This window comes from Poecilia latipinna, unplaced genomic scaffold, assembly GCF_001443285.1.
Source record: "Poecilia latipinna isolate Pla-1442-1.1 unplaced genomic scaffold, P_latipinna-1.0 Scaffold187, whole genome shotgun sequence".
Classification (NCBI taxonomy): domain Eukaryota; kingdom Metazoa; phylum Chordata; class Actinopteri; order Cyprinodontiformes; family Poeciliidae; genus Poecilia; species Poecilia latipinna.
This window is the reverse complement of record NW_015112803.1, coordinates 406124-430368: the sequence shown is the minus strand read 5'-3', so window position 1 is coordinate 430368 and position 24245 is coordinate 406124. Positions and strand designations below refer to the sequence as shown.

Genomic DNA, 24245 nt, shown 5'->3' with positions numbered 1-24245 from the left:
AATATAAAAATGATCATTAGGGTCAAAAACTTGTATTTAGTTTCTTCAATTCCCAGGACATGGTCACCAAAAACGAAGGCGTTTCCGAGTGCATATTCAATCTTTGGTGTGGTTTTTACTTTTGGTTTTGGAGTAAAGCTTGTTCGCTGTTTGTCTTGGTACAGAACTGGTTTCACTTTGGGTTGTGGCACATTTTCACCAGCCTCGATCAGCCGGATCTCTAAAAGCTCTTGCTTTTGTTCCGGAGTGAAAACGCACACTTTACATTGAAACGTGTGTCTCGTATTCCATCACTGAACAAACAGAAATAATTTGGGTAATCGCATCTGACCTAATAAGGACAGATTCTGTCTTATTTGACGTCAGACAGCGAGAAAAAGATATTTCTACACAGAATCTCTTAGAACATCTTCTGTTATGTAAACGGTCCATCAACCAGCCTTAAGGAATAAAAGACTGAACTACTCGAAAACTGAAAGTTGTATCCTAAGCATAAATAAATTGGCTACACCTGAAAAAGTAACTTTTGAAAAATGTAATTTTGTTACTATTGGTAAAAAAAAAAAAAGTTAAAATGTAATCAGTGATGTCCACTTTAATAATCACATGGATCAAGTGACACGCTAAAGTCAAATTTAGTGACTTATATGTAGGCCTATCACAATAAGCAATAAATCAATTAATCAGTTAATTACATGATAAATTAAAACAAGCTTAATTTTCATTTGTGTATTTTGCAGTTTTTCTCTTTTCTCTCTCAAATTCTGGATGACAAAAGTCTCAACAAAAGTGTTTTGGTCTCAGCTCTTATTTTGAAGGACAATTTTGTTTACAAAGACCTCATAATTCATTTTATTGGTGGATTTGTTTATTTATTGTGGATATTTAAAATGTGGACATTTAAATTCTATTATATCATACCATTATATTACTTGGAAACTGTCTTAAAAAAATTCCTGTTAATTGCAATATCTTCTGGGACAATTTATCATACAGCAGAATTTGTTATTGTGACAGACCTATTTTCATGCACCTATCAACACCCACACACACATAAATAGCCTTTACGTAGCCGTCCGCCGCAGAGACCGGCTACTTAAAGCATCGTTTCCTCTTGGATTTCAGATTCTGATTTCATGCTAACTCACCAGACTGATGAGAAGCTGCAGTGCATCCCTTTAAATAAAACCACACATAGATACAGCGTTGTCGGAGCTCTTTGTTGGGAGCACATGAAAGCCGGATTACCTCATCTCTTGTGCCCATCCCTTTTCTTGTTGCACTAAAGAGCCGTTTCATTCTCACTGGTCCGTATGACTTGTGTCCTCTACCGGTAAAAGCTTGTGAAGGACCTCAAAGTTGTTCCTGGTACACAGTCTGCCCGCTTTCTTATTGTTGCTTTTCACAAAAACATGGGCTCTGTAGTCTGAAAATGTTTCCCATGGCTTCAGCTGGACCTTATTGTGTTTTGCCTTTGGTGAGTTTATGTTTGCTTGCAGAAACAACTAGTATGATGAAATATTAATGATGGGAAAAGACAACCAGTTCCCCAATAGAAGGGCTGATTGAGTGTTTATGCTTGGCTACATGAAAGAGTTAATACAAAAGACGCATCAAAGTGATATCATGTATAGATGAGGCTATAAAATATCTCCACAAAGGTAACCACATGAAGAGAATTATACATAACTCTCAGCAATTATAGGCATCTCAGAAAAAGATGTATAAGAAGCCATAACATAACCAGACACCGAAATTAAAAGTCAACCTTTAATTTCAGGTTATTAAGAAATAATTTCCTGGAAAGGCAAAAGAACATGTTATTCAACTAAGGTATAGCTGTGTTAATGTTTATAAGTCAGACAAACTCTTCTCAGCTAAACCATATCTACATAGAGAATACTGCTCTGACTTTAATCGCTCAATATCTGGAAGAGTGGAAAACACGGACTGAACAACTTCGTCCACTTCGTCTACTCAAAAACGGCGCAGAAACTCTGATCGCTGGTTGGTCGAGATGAAAATCCATCCTGATCGAGATCAATGGGATAAAGTCCAGACGAAGCACAGGAGGGGAGATGAGAATCAAGAATTGTGTAGGAAGGCTGGATTCATAATCAGCCATTTCAGTCACCAGATCTAAATCTTACTTAAAAACCGGTGGAGTGAGCCGATGGGAAGAGAGAATAAGCAAGAGTCCAGAACAAAATGTGTAAAAAAGTCCCATCTGTCTGTGAGCTCCAAACCTGTGAAATGTGATAAAACAAGACAGAGTGCTGTGCAAAAAGAGCAAAAAGCCAACGCAGCAAAGGTCGACAGGAAAAAGAGATTTATCACCTGTGAATAAATGTACTTTATGTTCAATGTGCGATCATGATATTTTAAGGTTTGTTCACATTTTACCGAGGGTTACATTTAATTCATGGTGGATATGAGGTTTGAAACAAAGCCACAACACCATGAGGATTAAAAGACTCTGACATTGGCCAGAAATAAGATATCAGGTAAAACAAAACTGTAAACATTGTAGACGTGAAAATACATTTAAAATTAATATATAAAAACTAAAACCAAGTCAGTGGAAAACAGAACTTTATTTAGAAACACGTTAAATAAAAACATACCCGACTATAGTTTATGAAAAGACGTAAGCAAAAGCAAAACAAATTGACAGAACCTCATTTATTGTCTTGTTTTCTAAAATTTAAGTGTTTTCTGTTTCCCCTGTAAATTCTGAATTTAGGTTTCTTTGATATGTTTATGCATTTTTGATTTATTTTGTGTGTTTCACAGCTCAGGAGGACTGCAAGAGATATCCTGCTGGAATCCCTCTTAGCCTTGTAAAAACAGAGAAAGAAAGAAAGAAAGAAAGAAAGAAAGAAAGAAAGAAAGAAAGAAAGAAAGAAAAAAAGAAAGAAAGAAAGAAGAATGTGCTGGCAATATGAGAGCGGTATCACCTCAGATCTGTTTGTGCTCCACAGTCAGTTACACGGGGGAAGAAAGGTGAGATGTTCGCTTTACAGTGCTTACCTAATATGGGCTGAAATGTGGCAAGAAGTGCAACAGTGAGCCAAACAAAGCAAAACAAATGAACTCTTGTGTCAGGAAAGTTATTGCCTAAAAATGATTTGTGGGGCTGAAACAGCACAATATGAAAACCTGAAGATTCTGAAAGGAAAAAAAAGGTTCTCTTATTCTGAGGAAGATATTTGAGTGAATGAAATTTTTTTTTTTTTTTTTTTTAAAGCTCAGATTAACGTATGGGGCGTTTACTGAGTTTTGAGAAACCTTTTAAAAATTTCACAATTTTCAATAACAAGCTATGTTTATTTGCTAAAATTGGTGAAATTTTGCTTTTTCTGAAGTCATTTCATATCGAAATCCAAATTTTTTCATGAAAATTGACGGCAGTTGCTAATTTTATGCTTTACAACATTACCTCTGAGATGTCCTCCACTGCAGATGTGAGGATTTTTGTCGTTTTGTCGAGAGCCAATCTGATTTGTAGGACGGTAATCATCATTCGTCATTAATTAACCTTTCTCCTTTAACATGCCCGAGTCCCGTAGCTTTAACTTACAGCCCACATGCAGGTCTGAGTTTTAAAGAGGCTACAAAAGAAGCTGACTCTGTTCACAGCAGCAGGCTGGGGCCTCTTTGTCATCGTCTGCTCTCCCCTCAGGCAGGAAAGCTTCACTTTATAACTCAGCTGTTGTCACATTCTGCAGCCTCTCCTTTGCATGTCACACATAGCTCTAATTCACTCTGATCACGGGCTGCTACACACCTCCCTCTGCGAGCTGAAGCAGGGTGAAGCTTGTGGGGTTGGAGGCATCAAGCGGGAAGAAAGCAAATCTTGTTGTTTTGGCTCTCAGCTGGGCGCTGCGTTTCCTGGAGACTCCTGGAAGGGAAAAAAGCTCCAGGAATTTCCAGAATCTGATTCCATGTTTCCTTGTTGCTCGTCAGACTTTGTTATGAGGAAACACATCATCATTTTTTTATGTAAATGAAAAGCCTGGTGAGTAAATCCTCCTGGCTTCACAGCAGAATCATCACCGCTGAGTAACACTGAGCTGCTGACTCAGACCAACTCCCCCAAAAAAGTTTTCCACAGGTTCATCTGGCTGAATATATCATGTGTCAACTGATTCTCTCATCTTTTATGGCATGCCCCAAGGATTAATACTTAGCCCACTCAGTTTTTCCATGTAAGCCTTCACGCTTTTCCCAAGGTAAAATGACAATGCTACAAAGTTGATGCAGATAATGGACAATATTTGTACTTTAATTAAGAAGTTATCAAAGAAAACACATTCGATTGCATAAATCCCTCAATTTGAGCAGGCATGTGGAGATTAATCGCCTTTAACAGGAAGAAGCCTCCAGTAGAACCAAACTTGGTTTGAGCTGCAACTAAGCGGGACTTAAAAAAACAAGAAAAGAAAAAAGAAGGAAACGCTAAATTACAAGCTTGTTATGTAATTAAGAAAATCTAAAAAGGTACAGAAGTCACCGCTGCTTCAGCTTCATTTCATTTGCAACTGAAACAAAACAGTTTTTAACACCTAAACCTACAACAAATGAAGGTGAGGCTGTAAACAAAGGAAAGCCACTCAAAACCAATCAATAAATCAATAAATACGTAAAACAGACGCTCAAACAAATGCTTCAACAGGGAAAGAGAAGGATTTTAAACAAATCGCATCAATTCCTTCTGTCTACTGAAGAAGAATAGAAACAAAGAACAATAATAACATTGAATCCGTTAAAATTAGCAATCCAGGTCAACCGTGAACCCAGTTATCTGACGCTGAGACAGCATGTAGCCGACATTTTAACTCAGGGAGTTTGACCCTACCAATGTCATTTAATGAGCGCACAGGAATCGAAGGTATTGCAGCAGACATCCATGTAATGCTATTGAAACGCTGCTCGACAGAAGCATTTCGATAGAGAATATAATCCTGTTGGCGATAAGCAAAAGGTCAAAGCTAAAGGTCATTCTATCGTAGCAGCAGAAGGACAAACTGAAGCAGTAATTTAAACCTGAGTTATCTGTTACTTCCACAGGAAACAGATCTCAGGGTGCATATTTGAATAAAACGTTTGCGGTCCGGGTCCACGCTCGCCTCTTTGGGGGCAAGCTGCATAAGGTGGGCTGCAGGCGGGATAAGCATAAGTGGTTCACAGCTGGTGTCTGGGGAAACACGAGAGAAGGGCGGGGAGGGCCGGATGGCACGGGGAGGGGCTGTGGTGGATGCTCTGAGGACTGGGGGGAGCTGCAGCCATGGCGACTGATGGAGGAGGAAGTAAGCAGATGTCCACAAGCTGGCAGACAGGCCCAAAGTGGCCTCGCCACTGAGAGACAGGTGGACGTCCAGAAACACAGTGGGACTGCAGAGCGACGCCAACATGGACGCCCGTCTGCAACAGCAACAGTCGAGTTTCTCACAAACAAATCTGTTGCCGTTTCATTTGGAGGACATAACATAAACAAGATTTAAATTTTTGTTTTGGCGTAGATGAAATTAGAACGAACCACCAATGCAGATACTTTTGTTCACTGTAAAGGAGCATTTTTAGTAAGTATAGTCATGGTTTTTGAAGTGAAGAAAGAAAAATAAAAGTTTTATTACCACTTGATTTTTTTATTTGTTTTACACTTTATGAAACTTCAGTATTTTATTGGGATAGACAAACAGAAAAAAGTCCATATGTGAAGTGGGAGCAGACAAAAATCTATTCCTTATCATGGCGACATTTCCTCTCGTTTCAAATAAATTGCCTGTCAAAATCTTAGCATGACTCTCTGGTCTCAGACAGGATGCTGTGAGAAACTCCTTCATCCCAGAAGCTCTGATCAAAGTTACGCCGTTGCTCTTGGGACGTAACTCCAGCGTTTTGAGCAAAGTCACAAGTTAGGATTTAAAACTTTAACAAGACCAAATTTAATCCCCTTTAAGCTGCTAATTCTGAGTCCTGGAAGACAAGGAGACACAAAGTCGCCGACCCTCTGCGAAAAATGTCAACATGACCCTGAGCAAGGCACTTCAAACCCAGCTGCTGTGAGATGTTACTGTGAGATGTTTTAAACTCACTATCCATATGTGACGGAAACAAATAATACATTTAGAGTACAAGATATATAAATCATTGGGCTCTGAAAATAAAAAGAAATAAAACTTTGAAAGTGGACTCCAATGAACTTATGGTTCTTGACTTGGGAGATATGACTCACTGCCCAGGGTGGCATATCCTGTTGAGAGGCTATAAAATATTGCATGTCTGTTAAAGCATGTCTTTATTTATCTAAATAGGTTTATTAATTGAAACGCATCCTTGTCCTTGTAGGACATCCAGGATAACCAACTCTCACCACTGTAAGATCAGCGAATAAAAATGTGGAAATTCAAAGATTATTGATAAATGATGATTAGTAGTAATTGATTAAATTAAAAAAATAAATAAAAGGTCAAATGAAACAGTTTCATTTTGTTTAGCAACAAAAAAACAACAACCAAATTTTTGAAGCGAGTGTAGACTTCAACTTTTAATAACTAAAACAATTAGTAAAAACAACAAAAACAAACTTATGTTTAGACTGTACAATACGAGAAACAACTATTTTAGATGTATGCAGAGTTTATCAACACTGATTTAATATAAAAACAACAAACTGCTTTAAAAACAATAATAATGTCTGATTTGTGATACAATAAGAAGTGTGATATGATCTCCACCTGAAGCAGTGGATTGTTTTGGACATGTAAATATATTTAAACATTTTCCGAGCAAAATTAATTTGGTTTCGTTTGCATTTATGCCCAAAAATAAATGAAGTACCAGGCAGAACATTTACTGTGTGTAAATGGAAAATGTATGCACTTTTTCCTGTAAGTGGTTACAATTACGTCTTACCTAAGATTTATGAAATTGATGTTTAATTGGAAGACAAGTAATAAATCAGGGCAGCACATCATCCTGAGTTACAGGAAGTTTGAAATACCTATTTTAATATATGTACTTTTTTTAAAAGGACACATGTTTGTAGAGCCGGATAGCAGCATGGCTCCTCGTGATTCAATGTTAAGAGATGAGCAGGACAGTGATGTGTTAAAATGTGCTGCCATCATTAAACAAGGCCTTACCAGTTACCATGGAAGCTCATTCGCAGGCAGAAAAAAAAAAGGCTTGAGAGGCTTACTGTGATATAATCAGCCACTTCAGGAAATCCACGATGACTAACAATGGATGGCATCAGGTGATGAGTTGTGTCCCCATCAGAGACACAATGTAAACCTGCCACCTTAAAACATGTCGACTCTCACATTCCAGTTCTCCTCTTCCTTCCTGGTTTCTTCTTTGTCTTTTATACATTCGTTTATTCATACAGTTATCTCAGTGATACACGTGGCAGCATGTGGGAGTCTGGGCAAATTTATCTTCATGATTTCAGTGTGCCTCAGATTGGCAGGGGTTTTGTAGGAGGGTGGCCCAGAAGACAATCCAAAAAAACATAATACAAGACCTGTATTCTCTTTATGGCTCATTTAAATCTCCATGTGGGCAGCCACCATTTTGCTGTCTCAAGTAGCTTTGTCTGCTCTGCAGATTTTCTAATGAGGGGCTTTTGGAGGAGGATGACAGGGCACTCTGTCCGCTCTGTCAGGGAGGAGGGGCTTTCAAAATAAACCGGCGACGCGCTGTTCATGGATACACTTAACGCCAGATCCCCCCCTACTCAGATGCCCTGCTGGCAGCTTGGCAGCAGTATTAGGATGGAGAAGGGTGGTATTAGTCTGAAACTCTCATTATGTCAGATACGCTGAAAACCTGTAATCCAGGCTCCAAATGATAGGGGAGGATTTAAAAAAAAAAGAAAGAAAGAAAAACTCGACAACAAGGCTGCAGGACTCAGAGTCTCTTTGTTTGGTATGGGGCACAAAGTCTGGAGCTTCTGGTCCCTTTCTGTAGCAGCAGAAAAACAGGAAACAGCAGCAGAGATTTGTCTAAACCTGCAAGCAAAACTGAAAAGAAGACGAGTGTTCGTGACAGTGAGACTGAAAGTAAACATTAGTCCCTAAAAGTTTAGTGGCTTAGTACAGAAAAGAAATCTCATAAAAATCTCAGCAGACAGTACCTTTATGTTACAGGTATTTTATGTACGTGTTGCTCAACTGCTGTTTAAATCTTTCAGGTCAACGAAACTCCTAAATGTCGAGTGTAATGTCTTCTGCTGTGTTTTATGGTCGAGGTGTAAGCAACTGAATCAAGAATAATGAGTACAAAAGGTAGCAAGACAAGCAAACAGAGATCCTGCCACCGTTTGCTTGCCTGCCCACAAGCAGAGTGGATATACTGGGAGGTATTGACTTGCCTTGACTAAGAATAGAAAACAGAGTGAGGAGCTTTTATAGAAGCACTGGGGACATCATGAGGGCACAACAATAAGAACAAGAACAAAAGTAAAGCCCAAGAAAGCATCACAGCTCCTGGCCTCTGCTTCTCTTTGTACTTCTGCAGTTTTTGATCTTTGTCCACTTTTCTTTTTCAGTTATGAAAAGAGCTTGAATCCCCAAAACAGGATTTAGAGCAACAACCGGTACAAATAAGGTGTAATATAAACTCTAGTACTAGTAAATTAGGTGACATTTTAGACTTTTGCTTTTGTTCAACTCCATAATTATCAACAATTACTGAACTATCAGGAGAAATCACCTGAAATCCTGAATACATTTCTGAGCTTCTCATTAGGTAAGAACCATGCAGACTCCTTAGATTATCAGAGATCTTCATATTGTTTTAAACTTGCTTCTGTGCATATTTGCCAAAAACACCAAGACAGTTTTAAGGAAGAAAGTTTTGATGCATTTTCATGCAATCCAAATCTACTATGGTGCAGCAAATATATATATAAAACATGACATTAATTTCATAAAAATTATGACTCTCAACCATGATCTTCTTTCTCTGTAAGTTTTTCAAATAAAATGTCGAATTAAGGCTCCCTCTCCTATGCCTGAATATGGGTGCATTTCCACCATGAATCTGTTTTTTTAATCATTAAATTTAAAAGACTTATGTTCTGCTTTTGTAGTAGTGTATATATGCCCTGCTGAAGTTTCTTAACATTTTTCAGCAACCACTGACCATGAGAACCGGTGCTTTAGTAAATTAGTAAATTATATTTGCTAAAAGAAAAGGCGTGAAAAAAATGTTACAAGGCTGCCCTCTGCTGGACACTGTCAGCGGTGCAGAGCAGCTGCATCGAGAGGGAGTTCAGAGTCAAACAAGAATGACGGATTCATACTGGATGTTTATTTATTTATTTATTTATTTAAAGAAAAAACCAATAGTTTTTTGTTTTTTTCCAACCTGTCCGAAGACAGAAGGTGCTCATGTTTTTGTCATTTAACAATAAATGGTAGAGGATACTCTGACTATGTGTTTCTGATTTAGTGAGTTGTATAAAAATGAAATTATTGACTGAAAAACTGCTTGGAAGTTCCTTAAATGGGTGTTATGCATTTTCCAGGCATATAGTCCAGTTTTACAGCACAGTCAAGTAACTATTTGTTACCTTCATTTGTTAAAAGTGCTTCACTTTTACATATAGATTTGAAACATATTTACATGTCAAATAGAAGAAATTAAAGACATTTTACTTCTTAATTTGACGCCTTGAAATTGTGCCTACAGTGTTTTCTCTTTCCGACACGCCTTCTTCAGCACGTCATCTTAATGCTTGTGTCGCCGTTGTTGTCATAATGAAAAAAACTTAAATAAAAAAAAAAACATCAAATTATATTACAACCGCAATGCTTTAGGGTTAGTGTTGAGGATTCTGCTTTTTATCACTCGCATTTTTATTTTTTCTTTACATTAAGTTAGCACAGATGCAATTTGGCATTTTTTTTTTTTTTTTACCTTTTTCGTTATTTTCAGTCAAAGTTATTTGGAATGACTGATGCTGGAAAGTTGTTTTGGAAAAACAATCAGGATTATTTCTGGATTACTGATTTCATTTTTACTGGACAGGTTTAAATAAATATAATAAAAATAATATCATTGTTGTTGATATTTTGTCTTTTGCAGGAATACTGGCTGTAGTTCAATAAGTTATTGGTTATTTAATTAATTCTTTAATTTGATCTTACATTTTTTAAATTACAAATATTTCTACTTATGTGCTAAATTTGACAAAGCAGATGAAAATGTTACAAATATAATATGTTGTATTATTATTATTAGTAGTAGTAGTAATAGTAGTATTATTATCTAGTAGTAGTAAATATTTTTCATTTAGTTGTAATTACTTACTAAATGATTCATAAACCATTCGATCATTTCACAAATTAATAAAACATCACCACTGTTCAGCGGAGGCGGCTGTAATAAAAACAAACAAAAACTCTTCTTCACGTGATCCACGAGAACGTTTATTGTGAAAAGCCCATGCAACCGGAAGTGTCCCAGGCAACTTTCCCAGCTGGTCTCAGACAAAGCAGTGAGGGGGTTATGGTAGGAGAAGAAGCGCATCGACCTCCGGAGAGCTGCTGCTGACGGGGACTGAGAAGATGTCTGTGGACGACGTGTACGTGTTCCGGCCATTCAAGCTGATCGCCCTGCTCTGCGTCTTCCTGGCGCTGTGCCTGGACGTGGTGGCTCTGCTGAGCCCAGCCTGGGTCACCGCCGAGCATTTCTCCCTGTCTCTCTGGGAGTCCTGCTCCCAGTCCGAGGCTCGGCAAGCCGCGGAGGAGGCTGCGTGGAGCTGCTTCTCCACCCTCACATCTGGTAGGAGGAGGAGGAGGAGGAAGAGGCTTTTGTTTGTTGTTTGTTTCTCGCGCCTGCTGGGTTATTTTACGGAGGTTGTTGTCTTTAATTTTCTGATATGGCTTGGAGCTTCTGATATAATCAGATTTTTGGCGCAAAAGCCTCCAAAAACTGCAGGGCAGGACCTGAATAATGTTGTTTGATGGGAAAAGGTGTGAACCCTTTGCTGCTCATTTAGGCAGCCATTTGGTGTGATGTTATTTACTAAACAGTTAATCTCACCTTTTTTTATTTTGAAAAAGATGCACCTGTGACAAAATCCCTGTCAGCTTATTGGTGTAGTTTTAAGAAAAGTAAATATGTCTTCCAAACATTTCAGTGTTAAGTTTGAAAGAAAGCTCTTAACTCAAGTAGCATCTTTGCTGTTCCTCTCAGAAATCTACTAAGTTGCTTTCTAAGAGCTCGTCTGGCCAGGTGAAATTTGCTTTATCTGGTTTTAGGAAGAGACAGTAAAGGTTGAATTGAACTTTTGCTTTGTGACAGGCAAAAAAAAAAAAAAACTTAAAAAGGTAAGACAAAAGGATTTGAAATTGACATAAACTGTAATCAGCATCTGATATTAGCAACTAGCATGATTAGCTTTAGCTGCTGTTGCTGTCTTGGTGTGTACTCCCCTGGAGAATATAGATCCTTATTTTAAATCTAAAAGTTTTCCACCATTTCCAAGTTAATCAAGCGTGGCCCATGAGACTGATTGTTGTTTTTTTTTATTCTGACTGGACAGCCACAGATTAGACAAACAATGTAAAATCACTAACTTATTTTACATTGAATTCCTTAAAAAAAAATAAAACAAACTCCACCGTAAGCATCTCTGGCACATTAAACTCCAACAACCAGAAGGCTTTAAAACCGTTTAAATTATCACATTCCACATCCTCCTCCTTTTTGGCTTCAGAGGGCCCAAACCTGGACTTGCTAAATCAACATCCAGCACCAGTTTATCTCACAATCCTCTCCAGAAACAAACGGGGACCTGCAGCCTGTGGCGGCCGATTTCCCTCTCACACTGTGGAATGTGTTGGGGTGAATAGGAGGCGGGCCCGCTGCTTTGAGCTCATTAAAACAACAGTGGAGTGGGGTCAAAGGTGGAGATCTGCAAAAGGCAACAAAGGGTGATCATCCACATGTCCTCGTGCTCACTCAAAGGTTCTTTGACTTATTTATTTTTGGAGTGACGTCGTTGTCCTAAAGGAAATGGCATGAAGGTGACTGGGTTGATTAAAAACAATGTTAGAAAGGACTAGAGAGACATACTTGTAATGTGAGAACATCGTTTCTCCGTGTGTCAGAGCAAATATGTAACCACGTAATAGAGTAAAGATGCTGAAAAAATATCTTCTGGAGTTTCAGCAAACTACGTTCAGAGAGCAGTGATAAAATGTTCCTTTGGAGGACAACAGGAGGATGTAAAAACAAGTCAACTTATCCTTTTATGGTTTGGGTCAGAGCACAAGGCTTGGTTAGATTGTTATGGCCCAGTCTTAAAATAAAAAGAGAAGAAAAATAGGGTAAACGTGCAGTTTCATCCGCCTGCGGTTGTGGAGGGATTCTCAGGAAAAGTATGTGACGATGGAAAGAATGTCTGAGTTGTACTTTTCTGAAAGGAGCAACAGCAGTTGGTGTGGAGTAGACGTTGAAATTTTGTTTTAAAAGTCACCAAGGATCAGTGAAAAAAGGGATTTCCAGACACTAGAGAACCAAAATCTTCAAGTAGAAAGTCCTAAATTTGCCGATTTCCATGTGGTAGTTACAGTTGTGCTACGTTTTCACAGACGTGAAACTTTCCCTCGTTCACTCCTTCAGAGCCATCTCAAAAGATACAACTCTTTTTGTGCACCCGCCCATACACAATCCTCCACAGGTTCAGAGCTAAACAAGCTTCAGCAAACTTTTCACATTCCTCCTGCTGGAGGAAACATTTGGACTCTACCTGGCTGGATGAAGAACAGCAGTGGAGATTTTTCTCCAGAGATTTCTGCTACATACATATTCAGACTTCTACGGTGAAAATAGAAACGTAAAATTTTCCTAAATTTTAATGGTTTTAATGGAACCTAATGCAGGTTCCATTAAAACCTGCATTAAAAGTCTGTCACTATTTACCAAATGGCACTTCATGACAACAGGCATAAGCATTCATGAAGACTCCTTCATGTCCATGACAGGTTTTGTCATGTTCATGACAGTCTCATATCAGTCTTATGCCCACCCCTTCAAATAAACCCAATAATCTGTTTTCCTAATATTTTAATTGCATTGAAGTAAAATGTTGAGAACCCTGTATCATTACCTTCTCTCCACAGTAATGCATTGTGTTTGCGGCTTGTTACTCATGTTCCTGATTCTCTCCTGCAGGCTTGAGTCTGTTCTGCTCTGTTCGGTTCTGTGTAGGATTAGCACTTCCTTTGTGCTGTTCGACACAACGCTTCAATTCAGCCGCGCTGCGCTCTGAATCAGGTGTTTTTTGTTGTCGGAGTGGGATGCTCCTCTCTAACCTCCCTGTTTCCCGCCCTGCAGATTGGCAGATCGCCACCCTGGTGCTCCTGGGGGCCGGCGCCGTCGCGACTCTGGTGGCGTTCCTGGTGGCCCTCATTTCCCTCTGCTGGGGTACGAAGAGGCAGCACTACCGCATCGTGGCGGTGTTCCTCTTCACTGCAGGTGGGTCGGCCTTTACGACTCCCTTTGAGTGAGCGCGTTTGGGGATGGAAGGGCCAAACTGATTTGCATTCGCCACAATAGTTTCCATGCTCGCACGTTTTCTTTTCTATGCTCCCGTTAAACAGAGGCGATGCAGAAATGGAAAGAAGAAAACCGTCAGAATGATGTTTGGTGATTGAGAGATGCTGCTGCTGCTTGAGCCAAGAAACAGCAGCCGCAGAATTTCCAACCTTACCAGCTAAAGTAAAGTCACATTGAGACGGGGCGGGGGGAGTCATTAGAGACCGCTCAGCCAGCATTGCCTCATAAGATGGAGTCCTGCTTTGTAGAAAGATCTCTTGGGCCAAACCAAACTCCGTAGCGGAGGAGGGAGGATCTAAATCTGAAACGTGTAATTAGGAAGAATAATGAAGACACATTCTTCCATGAAGAATATAGAGACTGTAATGACTGAGTCATAACTCAAGCCTCATTTAGCTTAGCAGTAGTGAAACCCCAACCACTCACTATCACAGCACGTTACTCACACTGACTTCAAGCAATGGCAGCTTCCAAAATAAAGTCAAATTATACAAGAAACAGACGTCCAGCACACTACAAATAAACCTCAACGGTTTCAGAGTGTGAAGAAAACTTTATGCTTCTCAGCATGGAAACTTTATGACACGTTTATTATGTGCTAAATTAAGTCCAGAGTCAAAAGTCTATTAATTCCCCCATTTCTACACTGCAAAAACACAAAATCCTACCAAGTAGTTTTGGCCTAGTTTCTAGTGCAAATATCTTAGTAAAACTGAAATAAGACAAAACTAACTTACGAGTAACGTAGCAAGATATAGAGACTTGTTTTAAGTAAATAATGTTTTAATATTGATGAAAAAGTACTTGTTCTATTGGCAGATAAATTAGCTTATAATATGGGAGAAACGTCTTCTCGTAAGTGAAATATTTGCTCTCCTGAACCTCTTTCTTCTACATATTAGCTGTGTATCAGATATGGCTGCCATGACAACCAATTCTTCTATCTGAGCTGCAGATTTCTTCTAAAGTAACCATGGGATAAGCCTGTTAGATCAGGTGAGCAGCTCATATGCAACAGTGGCAAACTCTTTCCATTTTCAGATAAATTAGGTTCTCTGAAAGCTTTTCTAAGCTTGGGATGTTTTATATCCTAGCCCTGATTCAGTCATCCCCTTGAGCTTCCTGCTTTGTTCCCTGGTCTTTATGATGCCGTTTGGTCGCTAATGTTCTCTAGCAAACCTCTGAGGCCTTCACACAACAGCTGGATTCATAGTGAGATTAAATTACACGTATGCCGTGGTGGAGCTACATTTTATTTATGGGTATCTGATTAAAGGGAGCTGAATACAAGTGGAGGCCACCCTTCTCAGATTTTTATTTGTTGAAAATGTTTCTGTTCTTTTAATTACGAGTGTGAAGGCGGTGAAAAGATTTTTGCTAAACGTCCCGTTGAGCTTCCTGCCTTGTTCCACGGTGTTTATGATGCAAACATAAAACCATTTTTCAGCTTTCCACCATGCATACAGAGATTTCACAGCTTTCTCCACTTCTTCTGATGATAAAATTCCCAAATTCTTGGCAATTTTACACTTATGACATTACTCCGAGGTTGTTTACTGACCTGTTAACACTTGGCCTAATTAGCGAGCTGGACCGAAGAGGCCATCGTGACGCTCCTGGCTGTTTGTCTTTCAAAATGTTTTTGCAGCCAGCATGGACTCCAGCATGGCGTTTGTACAAAACCTGTAGAGAATTCAAACTGAAATAATTAGGCAAAGTTTTAAAAATCAAATGGGTTTCTTTGACTTTACTATGAAAACATTTGGTCACTGAACTTTCACAGTGATCTGAGCTCAGAGGCTGAGATCAAATTTCTGCCGTTCCAGGCTTTCGCGCCACATATTTCACATATTACAACACGAGTCTGCACTGAAACGCTCTGGATCCTGAGCTCAGACCATCACTCATCAGAAACATTTGGCACAGTTTGAAACAAACTACAACTGTGAAGAAACATGATCAGTATAAATATGGGGGGGGCGGCAGGGGAGAGCTTTTGCTGCCCTAACGAGCTTGGTTTCCTTTTGATCAACCACAATTAATGGGGTGTTTGCAATGGCATCACAACAAGTACCCAGCGGTCATCTTGGAGAGTAAACAATGGCCGTAACCGTGGCAACACATGCAGGAAACTTGGAGAAAGCAGGTTTTTAAAACAATAGTTCAAAAAAAAAAAGACAGGTTGGTTTCTAAATAAATGAAATCTAATTGATGGGCTAGACCCACAACTGATGCAAGTTAATCTTAATGAGTGTTTAGGCTGCCAAGCATCTCTTACTCAAGAGTTACTGCTTTTGCCAGTAAGACTCAAAACCACTTCAGTTGGGTAATGTTTGGGAAAACATGGTTGTTGTTACTGGCAAAGAAAGGATTTCCGTTTGTTCTTTTTAACTATTAGTACGCGCTAATGGCCACTAGCTTTTAATTGATGAAATAAAATTAGTCATAGCTCAGAAATGTAATTTTTTTTATCTAGGCTGTTGCTCCAAAAGCAGTGGATGGTAAGGAATTTAGGAAAAGGTACCAAAGTTCACAAATCATGTTTTAAATAGTCTACATTTAGTCTAAACTCAACTTGCTTATTGAACTAGTACAAACTATATTTGAAATGAAGCTAATTTCTTAGAGTAATTTACAAATAATCAAATTTATGATAAATTTAGAAGTATACGTTTGCAAAGGTGTAGAATTTATTCATGAAAATTTGTAGGAACCCTATAATATCTTTCATATTCAATGGATCAGTTTAACTGTGCCAACCTGTTGCCATAATGCACTTGAGGCTGGGCAAAAAGCTTATCTCTCAGAATGACAGCATTTCCAAATATACAACTACAACTACAGGGTAAGTAACCCGTATTCAGAATGACCCAGTCAGAGTCCAGACTTAAATCAAATTGAAATCCTGTGACAAGAGTTTCAGATTTTTTTTAATTTATTTTATTTTTTTGCAATCCAATGATCTATTTTGCAAGAAATAATGAGCAAAATTCTCAGTTTCCAGATGTGCAAAGAGAAGCATACCCAAAAACAAAAAGACTTGCAGCTGTGATTCCCTCAAAAATCCAGCAAAATGTGGATCTAGTGGATCTAGGGAGACTTCTTACAGATTCATGTCAAACTTCTCCGATTTTTACTTGTAAAACATTTTTTAAAACCACAAATCATCTACATTCTGGTTCACAATTATTCACTACTAATAAATAAAATACTCAATAAATGTCACAACAAGAAAATTTGCTGGACAATAAATTATTATTGCAATAAACGATAATATTGATTTTTTTTTATACCGTTTTCAAGTAATGAAAAGGCAATAGCGAAATAATAATGCAAGAACACATTCTCAAAGATGAATAAACTTTAAATTCTAAAGAATATTTAACACTGGAACTGGAAGACATTTTAAATATCCAAAATAAATTAATCATTCTAAAAAAAGAGCCAGAATTAATGCTTTTATCATCCTTTTTTTTTGGTAGAAAGAGGATAAACGATAAATCATGCAAATGGAAATTATTGAGCTTGTTCAAATATATTTTGCAATTCGTTGATTTATTGTTTATCGCGACGGGCCTCCAAAATGTGAAAGTGGTCAAAAGAAAGCAGACTTTCTCAAGCCACTGTAAAACTGAGCAAAATGTAACTTTCTAACACTGACTGGCATTGAAAAGGAAGCTTTGTATTGTTCCCTCTCTGCAAACAGCTGCTACAAAGGAGCACTGTAGTCCTGTCAGTGGCTGTGGCTTTCCCTGTTACACATTTACTGCCAAGCGTGGGAATGCCGTGTTATTCCTTCCTGTGTGTAATTGCCTTAAGAGCCTGGAGAGAAAATGTCTCCACACAGACTCGGGAGTCCTCAGCAGAAGGGCTGGATTGTTAAAAGCCTCTTGGCAGGAGGACTGTGACTCTCTGGTATTTATTTTCTTTCCAGAAATATGACCTCAGCTCACTCCGTCGGGACTCAGTGAACACGGGCCGGGTCTCCACCCAAACACCCAGGGCTGCGTCCTGTAGGAAGGAAAGGTGGAAACACCTTTAAAGTCCTCAAGAGTCGCGCGGCGTGCATGCGAAGGAGCGAGCGTAGTGCGAATTATTTTGGGTGTGAATGGTGGGGAGGAAAGGATGATTCACGACCTTGCCGCAAAAACCTTCGTCCACATGCGAGGCGGAGATTAAGAGAATGATGTTTGCGACTCTTCGCACTTCTTTTGCGTGAAAGAGCTGAAGGAGCCTTATGTTGTGGGTGCTAACATCTGCGCTAAACGTCTGTCGCTGTCGGGGAGAAGCCACTTCAACCAGGCCTCACTTTCCACTGAGAAACCCGCAGAATCCACCGTCTTTAGAAAACCTTTTTTATCTGTGAAGTTGTAAGGTATGAGTAGTAATAACTCACAATACACCTAACTAATTCTTAAGGCCTTTTTTGCTTTGTGCCTTAAAAGTATTGGCATCTTTTTTCACATTAGAGCCCTGTTTTATTGGGTTTTTAGGTAACAAACCAAGGTGAAGCTTTGCATATTAGTGAAGCAGAAGGGAATTGATTTATGATTGTATTTTCTTTTATTCTTACCATATATTAAAATCAGATTTCTTTTAACCTGAAATAAAACCAGCTGCCACTAGAAGTATTTTTTTTACACCTGTGTACAGTAATCCTAGAATTGTAAACAAATGTATAATTGTTTGAGAAGGTTAGTGGACAAAATGAATCATGAGCTGCAGTTTTTAAAACCATAAGAAAATAATGAGAATCTTGACTATCTTTGATATTTTACGGATAAGAACGGGATAAAATTTGCACTTATATTCATGTTTTTTATTATTAAGTTCATTTTACATCAGAGAACAAGATACATGGTAATGGTACATTACATTAATGAATGAATATTAAGAATCGTGTGTGAAATTCGTGGTTTTAAATACGGAGAGTTGTTGAAGACAAACTACATGGGACTGACGGCGGTAAATGAATAATCTACACAGTATTGAATTGTGGCGATGAATCCAAATTCAGGCCGCACTATTCAGTGTTTCTTAATTTTTTTCATATATAACGTAGAAAACCAAGGAAGAAGTTTTCCATGAAACTCAATAAAATACATTGAAGTTTCTGAGACAAAATGTAAAAGAAAAAAAGACTTAAGGTAAACTAAATATTTTGCACATCAGAATATGATCATTTCAAGCATCAGAACAAATAAGTTAATAATCATTAATCAATCATTCATTGCATAAGCATGTTATGTTCAGTTTATTTTGAAAATGCAGAAAAACATCCGACCGGTTTTATCATCAGGTCCCGTTAAAAGTCAAACTGCCAACTTTTAATCATCATTTCATCCTGGAAGCTGTTTGTGTTCGCTTTCATGTTCAGGTTCATTAATATCACATTTCCTTGTTTAAACCAAGAATTGTTATACATCAAATGGCTTCCCACTGCTAACGGCGCTAACATGTTACAGAGTTTTAGTTTGAAAGACGGGAGGAAAAAAAACTTCAAAAAAAGAAGGATTAATCCATAACCAATGTTAGATTTTGAATTTGGAAAAAAGGCATAAAGGCAGAGAGAAAGGAAAACTATCAAACAAATTAGGCAAATATCTGAATAAGCCAAATGAAAGACTTCAGTGAAACAGAAAAAGTGGAGCACATATTCTAGATTGAGTGTGGAAATGGCTGCTTAAAACAGTTTTTGAAATGTCAGTAATTAGTAATTAATTATTATTAGTATTAATAAATCAGCTTTCTGTTTCTAAAGAATGTAGATCCTTTGACTAAGGTTCGTTTTCTGCTTAATGAATCACAGAAACGTCTCGACTCATCTTACATAACACTGTTTCCTTTTAAATATCCTTTTACGTCGCTGTGCTTCCTCCGATTTCATTCCTTACTGTTTTTTTGAAAAAGCCCAAGTTGGAGTTTGATTCCTCCTCCAACATCCTCCACACACAACCAGAGTGTGTTCACTGACTGGGAAAAAAAAGGTTTTCAACCAGTCTGCCAGCAATCATGGCCAGTGAAGCAGAAAATTGACCAATTTTGCTCACAAGCTTATTTTTAAAATTTTTGATGCTGTTAGCAGAGCTCTTTAAGGAAAATTTCCCCCTATTTTAAACCACATATGTGGGAACTCTACATTGCGTGGAACAACCGTTGTTGGTTTTTTTCATGTTTTCCGTTTTCTCTAACACACTTTGAACAGTTTGACTCCTAATCTATGCTGCTGTGAATGTGCTATTGTTTGCATTTCCCTGTGTAATCCCCATCACATTACAGGCGTTGTCTCATAACAATGAGTCTTGTTTTTCTGGTTAGAATATTCAATACCCCAATAAAATATATGGTTAGGAAGACATTTTTGTTGCTACATGTTAGCTTGGCAACACAAAAATTTGTCAAATTCAGAAAAGAAAAGTTTGATTCTCAAACCATTTTATAGAAAATAGAAAATGTTTGTGTTTAGGTTTTGAATTCTGTCTGTTTCATATAATACTGTCTGGTGCAGATCCTGCTGCAAGAAGCAGTTAGCTTCACTAGTTTTGATTTTATAAAGCACAGAAAGTGCAGTTGTGGCCTACTAATTGGCTGTAGGATGTTTATCCTACTAAATAACAATGTGTTACTTATTATTAACAATTAAGGGTGAATAAGTTTCTTATTTTACGGTACAAAAAAAACTAACAAAACACTTTTACGATCAGCTCAGACATTTCAGTTTATGTGAGTAATGTAACGTGAAAGGCTGCTTGTAAAATCTTTGTTTATTAACGAGGGTAATCTCATGATTGTCTCTCTGGTTGCAGTTGTTTTGCAGGCCTGTGCCCTGGTGCTCTACCCAATCAAGTTTATTGACGGGACGGTTCTACAGACCTACCATGAGTTCAACTGGGGCTACGGACTCGGCTGGGGAGCCACCATCTTCATGCTGGGCGGAGGGATACTCTTCTGCCTGCGGGCGGACATTTACGAGGATGCCATGTACTAGTGAAATCCCTGCCGCGCTGCTGAAATGCAAACCTAAACCCACAGAAACTTCTCTTTGCTCTGCACAGGGCCTGTACGTGAGCAGACCCCATGTCTTGTTTCTGCCTCCTGTCTTGCTCTTGCTGTTATTTTTAGACAGGTTGTGAAGGTGTTATTTAGGGCTGCGAGAGTCGATCTCCACCCCCATCCTGCAGTCACACTCAGCTGTCGGTGGCGTTTGGTGGAGGGGGCGAGGTGGCAACACTAAAGCACAGAGTTTTCTGGACTGGCTCGGGCTGCTGGACGTTTCCAGGATGTTTATTGTTAGAAATGACACAGACCTGAATGTGCTGGGGCTGACTATTCACCAGGACTGACTGATCTCCACATTTCCTTTTTTTATTTTTATAGTGTATTTATGGCATAATTTCTCTCTTTCCTGATATTCAGTGTAAATTTCCCCTCTGTTTAATCTAAAACATATCTAATAAGTGTAAATTAGATTTTTTATAGATGTGTAGCCTCTGGAAAAAAAAAATCACAGTAGTTTGTCCCATAAAATCTACAAATAAATATGAAATATTTCTATGTGTGTTGTTTGAAGGAAACATTTTGACATATTGATTACAAACTGTCATGACTGTACACCACAGAAACAAAAATACAAACCAGTTTAGAGAATAAGATTGCATTAACAAATCGACATTTTCAGTGAGATTCCAGAGAAATGAAGAGAATCATGGATAATTGTTGTTTATAAATGGTTTTTGTTCATTTTTCAGCCTTGCTAGCAAAATAGATACTCTTCCACAAAATTATTACAGATGCCAGGACTTTGGCCAGTTTGTGTCCTAGAGGTATTTTGACAATCCACTAAATTTGAAAGGGACAAAGACGGGTGTACATCAGCCCTCCATGAGTTATATTAACTCATTTTTTATATATTAATAGACAAATCCCTTAAGAATGTCAACAGAACCAAAAACTGCAGGAGGAAAATCCTGGACCCAAAAACCTTTTTAAAGTCTAATTTTGTCATGATTACAGCCCATAGTCTCCCCTAGGATAAATACAACCACCTTCCTTCAAGTCTCCCCTTCATCTCTATTCATTCATTTATTTTTATCCAGGCACTGTCTGGCTCTTTGACTACTACTGCCTATGGACTCCTGTTTAGCAGAGCTGAAACTAAGACATCAGCAATCCCACAATGCAATGCGGTATAACGCCTGCGCTCATTCCCATTACTATTTCAGTTAACATCTTAAACATGGCACCTTTAAAAATAGTTTATCCTTCAAATTCTGAAAAGTGTACAAAGCAGTTCTAAGTTATTACTAATTATGTCTAGTTTGGGAGTATTTGGTTTTTAATATTATTGTTGGAGGCAATATTTAAGTATATTTCTTTAAATTTTCAATCAGAAATACCCCATCTACAAATTATCTAATACATTTTTCTATGAAATCAATGTATAGATATTTTCTATCTATTGTTTAATACTTGGAAGAAGACTTGAGCTGCTTTCACTATCTGGTGGCTAGCATAAAGTCAGCTGGCTAATATGTAAACTTGAATTATGCTACACTACATGAAACATTTGACATACTTTTTGTAGTTTGAAAGTTTACACAAACTCTAATGTCATGTATTTATCCCTCTGTCTAGTGTAAACTTCCTAACTTTAACACATGTCCTTTAAAACAAAAAACAAGAGATTTTATTACGTAGCTAACAGTTGTAACTAAACCAGTGATCGTTTATATTACCTTGGTTCACCTGAATCAAATGAAAGCTCGTTACCAGCTCCGTGAGAAGGCAGTCCGATAAGGAGCTGTGTTGCAGCAGGTACGTAAAACTAGGCCTTGACTCAGTGTTTTAGGGCCTTGAGGACTGGAGGTGGACGGCCCTGTTACAGACTAAACAACCCTAAGCCACCGAACCTCTTTCATTATCTGGAACACATTCCTCAGAGGAAGGCGGAAGCTATTTAAAGAGGTACCACGGGACTGCTAGCTAGCTAGCTAGCTAGTGTGTACAATGTAGAGATACATGGAACATTTCCATGTTCAGTACCACATTTTACAGCATTTTAACAGTTTACTCATGAATTTAGGATGGGAAATCATTTCACTGACACATTCACTGACATACCTGGTTGCAAAGCCTGAAAATAAATCCCTTTTTATTGCTATGCTTCTCTGCTAGTGAACCTTTTTACCACCAAATAGGTCATCTTCCATTAACAGTTAAATTTATTTTAAATATTTTAACTGTTGCTCTTACTAGAAAATATGAGACAAACCAAATCTCGAGAGAAAAAAAACAAGTATAGCAAAATCTATATTTATTTCATGTGACTGAAGTCTAACTGCCAAATAGACTTTGAAAAGAAACTGGAAGAAAATAAAAGATATAAAAACAAACAAAAAAATATCTAAGAAAGAAGTGGCAACAATTTATCCAGAAGTTAATACAAATTAACCATTATTATTATTATTATTATTATTATTATTATTATTATTTTAAAAAACAAAGAAAGTATCGCATCCAAAAACCAGAATACCTAGGAAAACAAAAAAAAAAAGTAATTTATATTCAGGTGTCCAAATAAATGTATGCAGGTCAGGTTTTTTTGTTGTAACCAATTCATGACATGAGTGTTACACATCTTTCTTGTTGGAATATGTTCTCTTGGATTGCTCATTTAGAAAAGTGACGTAGAAAATGGTTGTCTGTCATGTATTTATACCCCAAGATAACAGAAAAAAATAGAAAAAGTTATGTTTATATAATACAAGTTGTAGGAGTGCAACTGCAGCCACGTTTTTTTTTTTTGTGTGTGTGTGAAATTGCTGTATTTTTACCCAAATAATTAAAGATACTTAGTTCAAAAGTTGTATTTTTCTGTCTTTTTTATTTTTGCAACTGTGGTGAATAGTAAATTTAGTTTGACAATTTTTGCACATCTTAACCATGAAGGCTGTACTGTACCAGAAATACATAATGGACAAAGCGGAAGCTTACAAAATAATTTTTAAAAATCTTATTTTCATTAAATAAGTGTGTGGTGCGATTTAAGATGTTAAAAGTTTAAGGTGGCATTCTTCCCGTGTCTGGTGGAAAAAGCATGGTCACACTTGAGCAGGCTGGTGAAGGCTGCCTTCAATCTGCTGCAGCTGAAAAGGGATAAACATTTCCCACAGCTGCAGCGGTGTGAAAACCGAACAGCTGCGAAGAGCATTTACACCAGAATCAACAGCCCCCAAGGGGGAAAGGAATCAAAATTATTTCACCATGTAGACTTGATAAATGGGCTCTGTGAGTTGTGCACTGCTGTTTTCTGAATGTGTGTTTTTATTTATTTATGCACGGTATCTCATTGAGATCCAAGCTCTCATTTACAAGAGAGACCTTCTTTGATAAAAATATTAAATTAAATTAGGTAAAAACAAGAGTAGCTTTCATGAGAAGATTTCTCTTTTTGTCTTAAGAAATTTGAGTTGTTCCAAAGGAATCAAAGTGGATAGATTCAGATCCTGCTTTAGTGTTTCACATTAAAGCAGCAGAGTGAGAAAATGCTTTTTTTTTTTTTAAAAAAAAAAAGTTCTGACCTTTACTAATGGAAAACCGAAGGAGAGCTGAAAGTGTAGCCTGTGACTGGGGTAGCTTTATAGATAAAAATGCACCAATGCATTACCAAA

At 37.9% G+C, this 24245-nt stretch overlaps 1 protein-coding gene and 1 long non-coding RNA gene across 2 annotated transcripts; one reads left to right on the top strand and one right to left on the bottom strand.

Moving 5' to 3' along the window:
* Positions 1-10443: 10443 nt before the first annotated feature.
* LOC106946345 (transmembrane protein 47-like) lies at positions 10444-21949 on the top strand. The gene is made up of 3 exons (XM_015030622.1): positions 10444-10794; positions 13354-13494; positions 20382-21949. The coding sequence occupies exons 1-3, from the start codon at positions 10578-10580 to the stop codon at positions 20561-20563; spliced, it is 540 nt and encodes a 179-aa protein (XP_014886108.1). The 5' UTR covers positions 10444-10577; the 3' UTR covers positions 20564-21949.
* On the bottom strand, positions 10864-23020 carry LOC106946346 (uncharacterized). The gene is made up of 3 exons (XR_001424749.1): positions 22311-23020; positions 15137-15258; positions 10864-11929 (listed from the first exon to the last, which is right to left on the bottom strand). It is a non-coding gene; the product is annotated as an uncharacterized LOC106946346 (long non-coding RNA).
* Between the last annotated feature and the right edge of the window lie 1225 nt (positions 23021-24245).

Coding starts and splice junctions, on each gene's coding strand:
- LOC106946345 (XM_015030622.1), top strand. CDS start 10,578: ATGTCTGTGGACGACGTGTACGTGTTCCGGCCATTCAAGCTGATCGCC. Junction 10,795..13,353: donor CTTCTCCACCCTCACATCTG/GTAGGAGGAGGA, acceptor CCCGCCCTGCAG/ATTGGCAGATCGCCACCCTG. Junction 13,495..20,381: donor GGTGTTCCTCTTCACTGCAG/GTGGGTCGGCCT, acceptor CTCTGGTTGCAG/TTGTTTTGCAGGCCTGTGCC.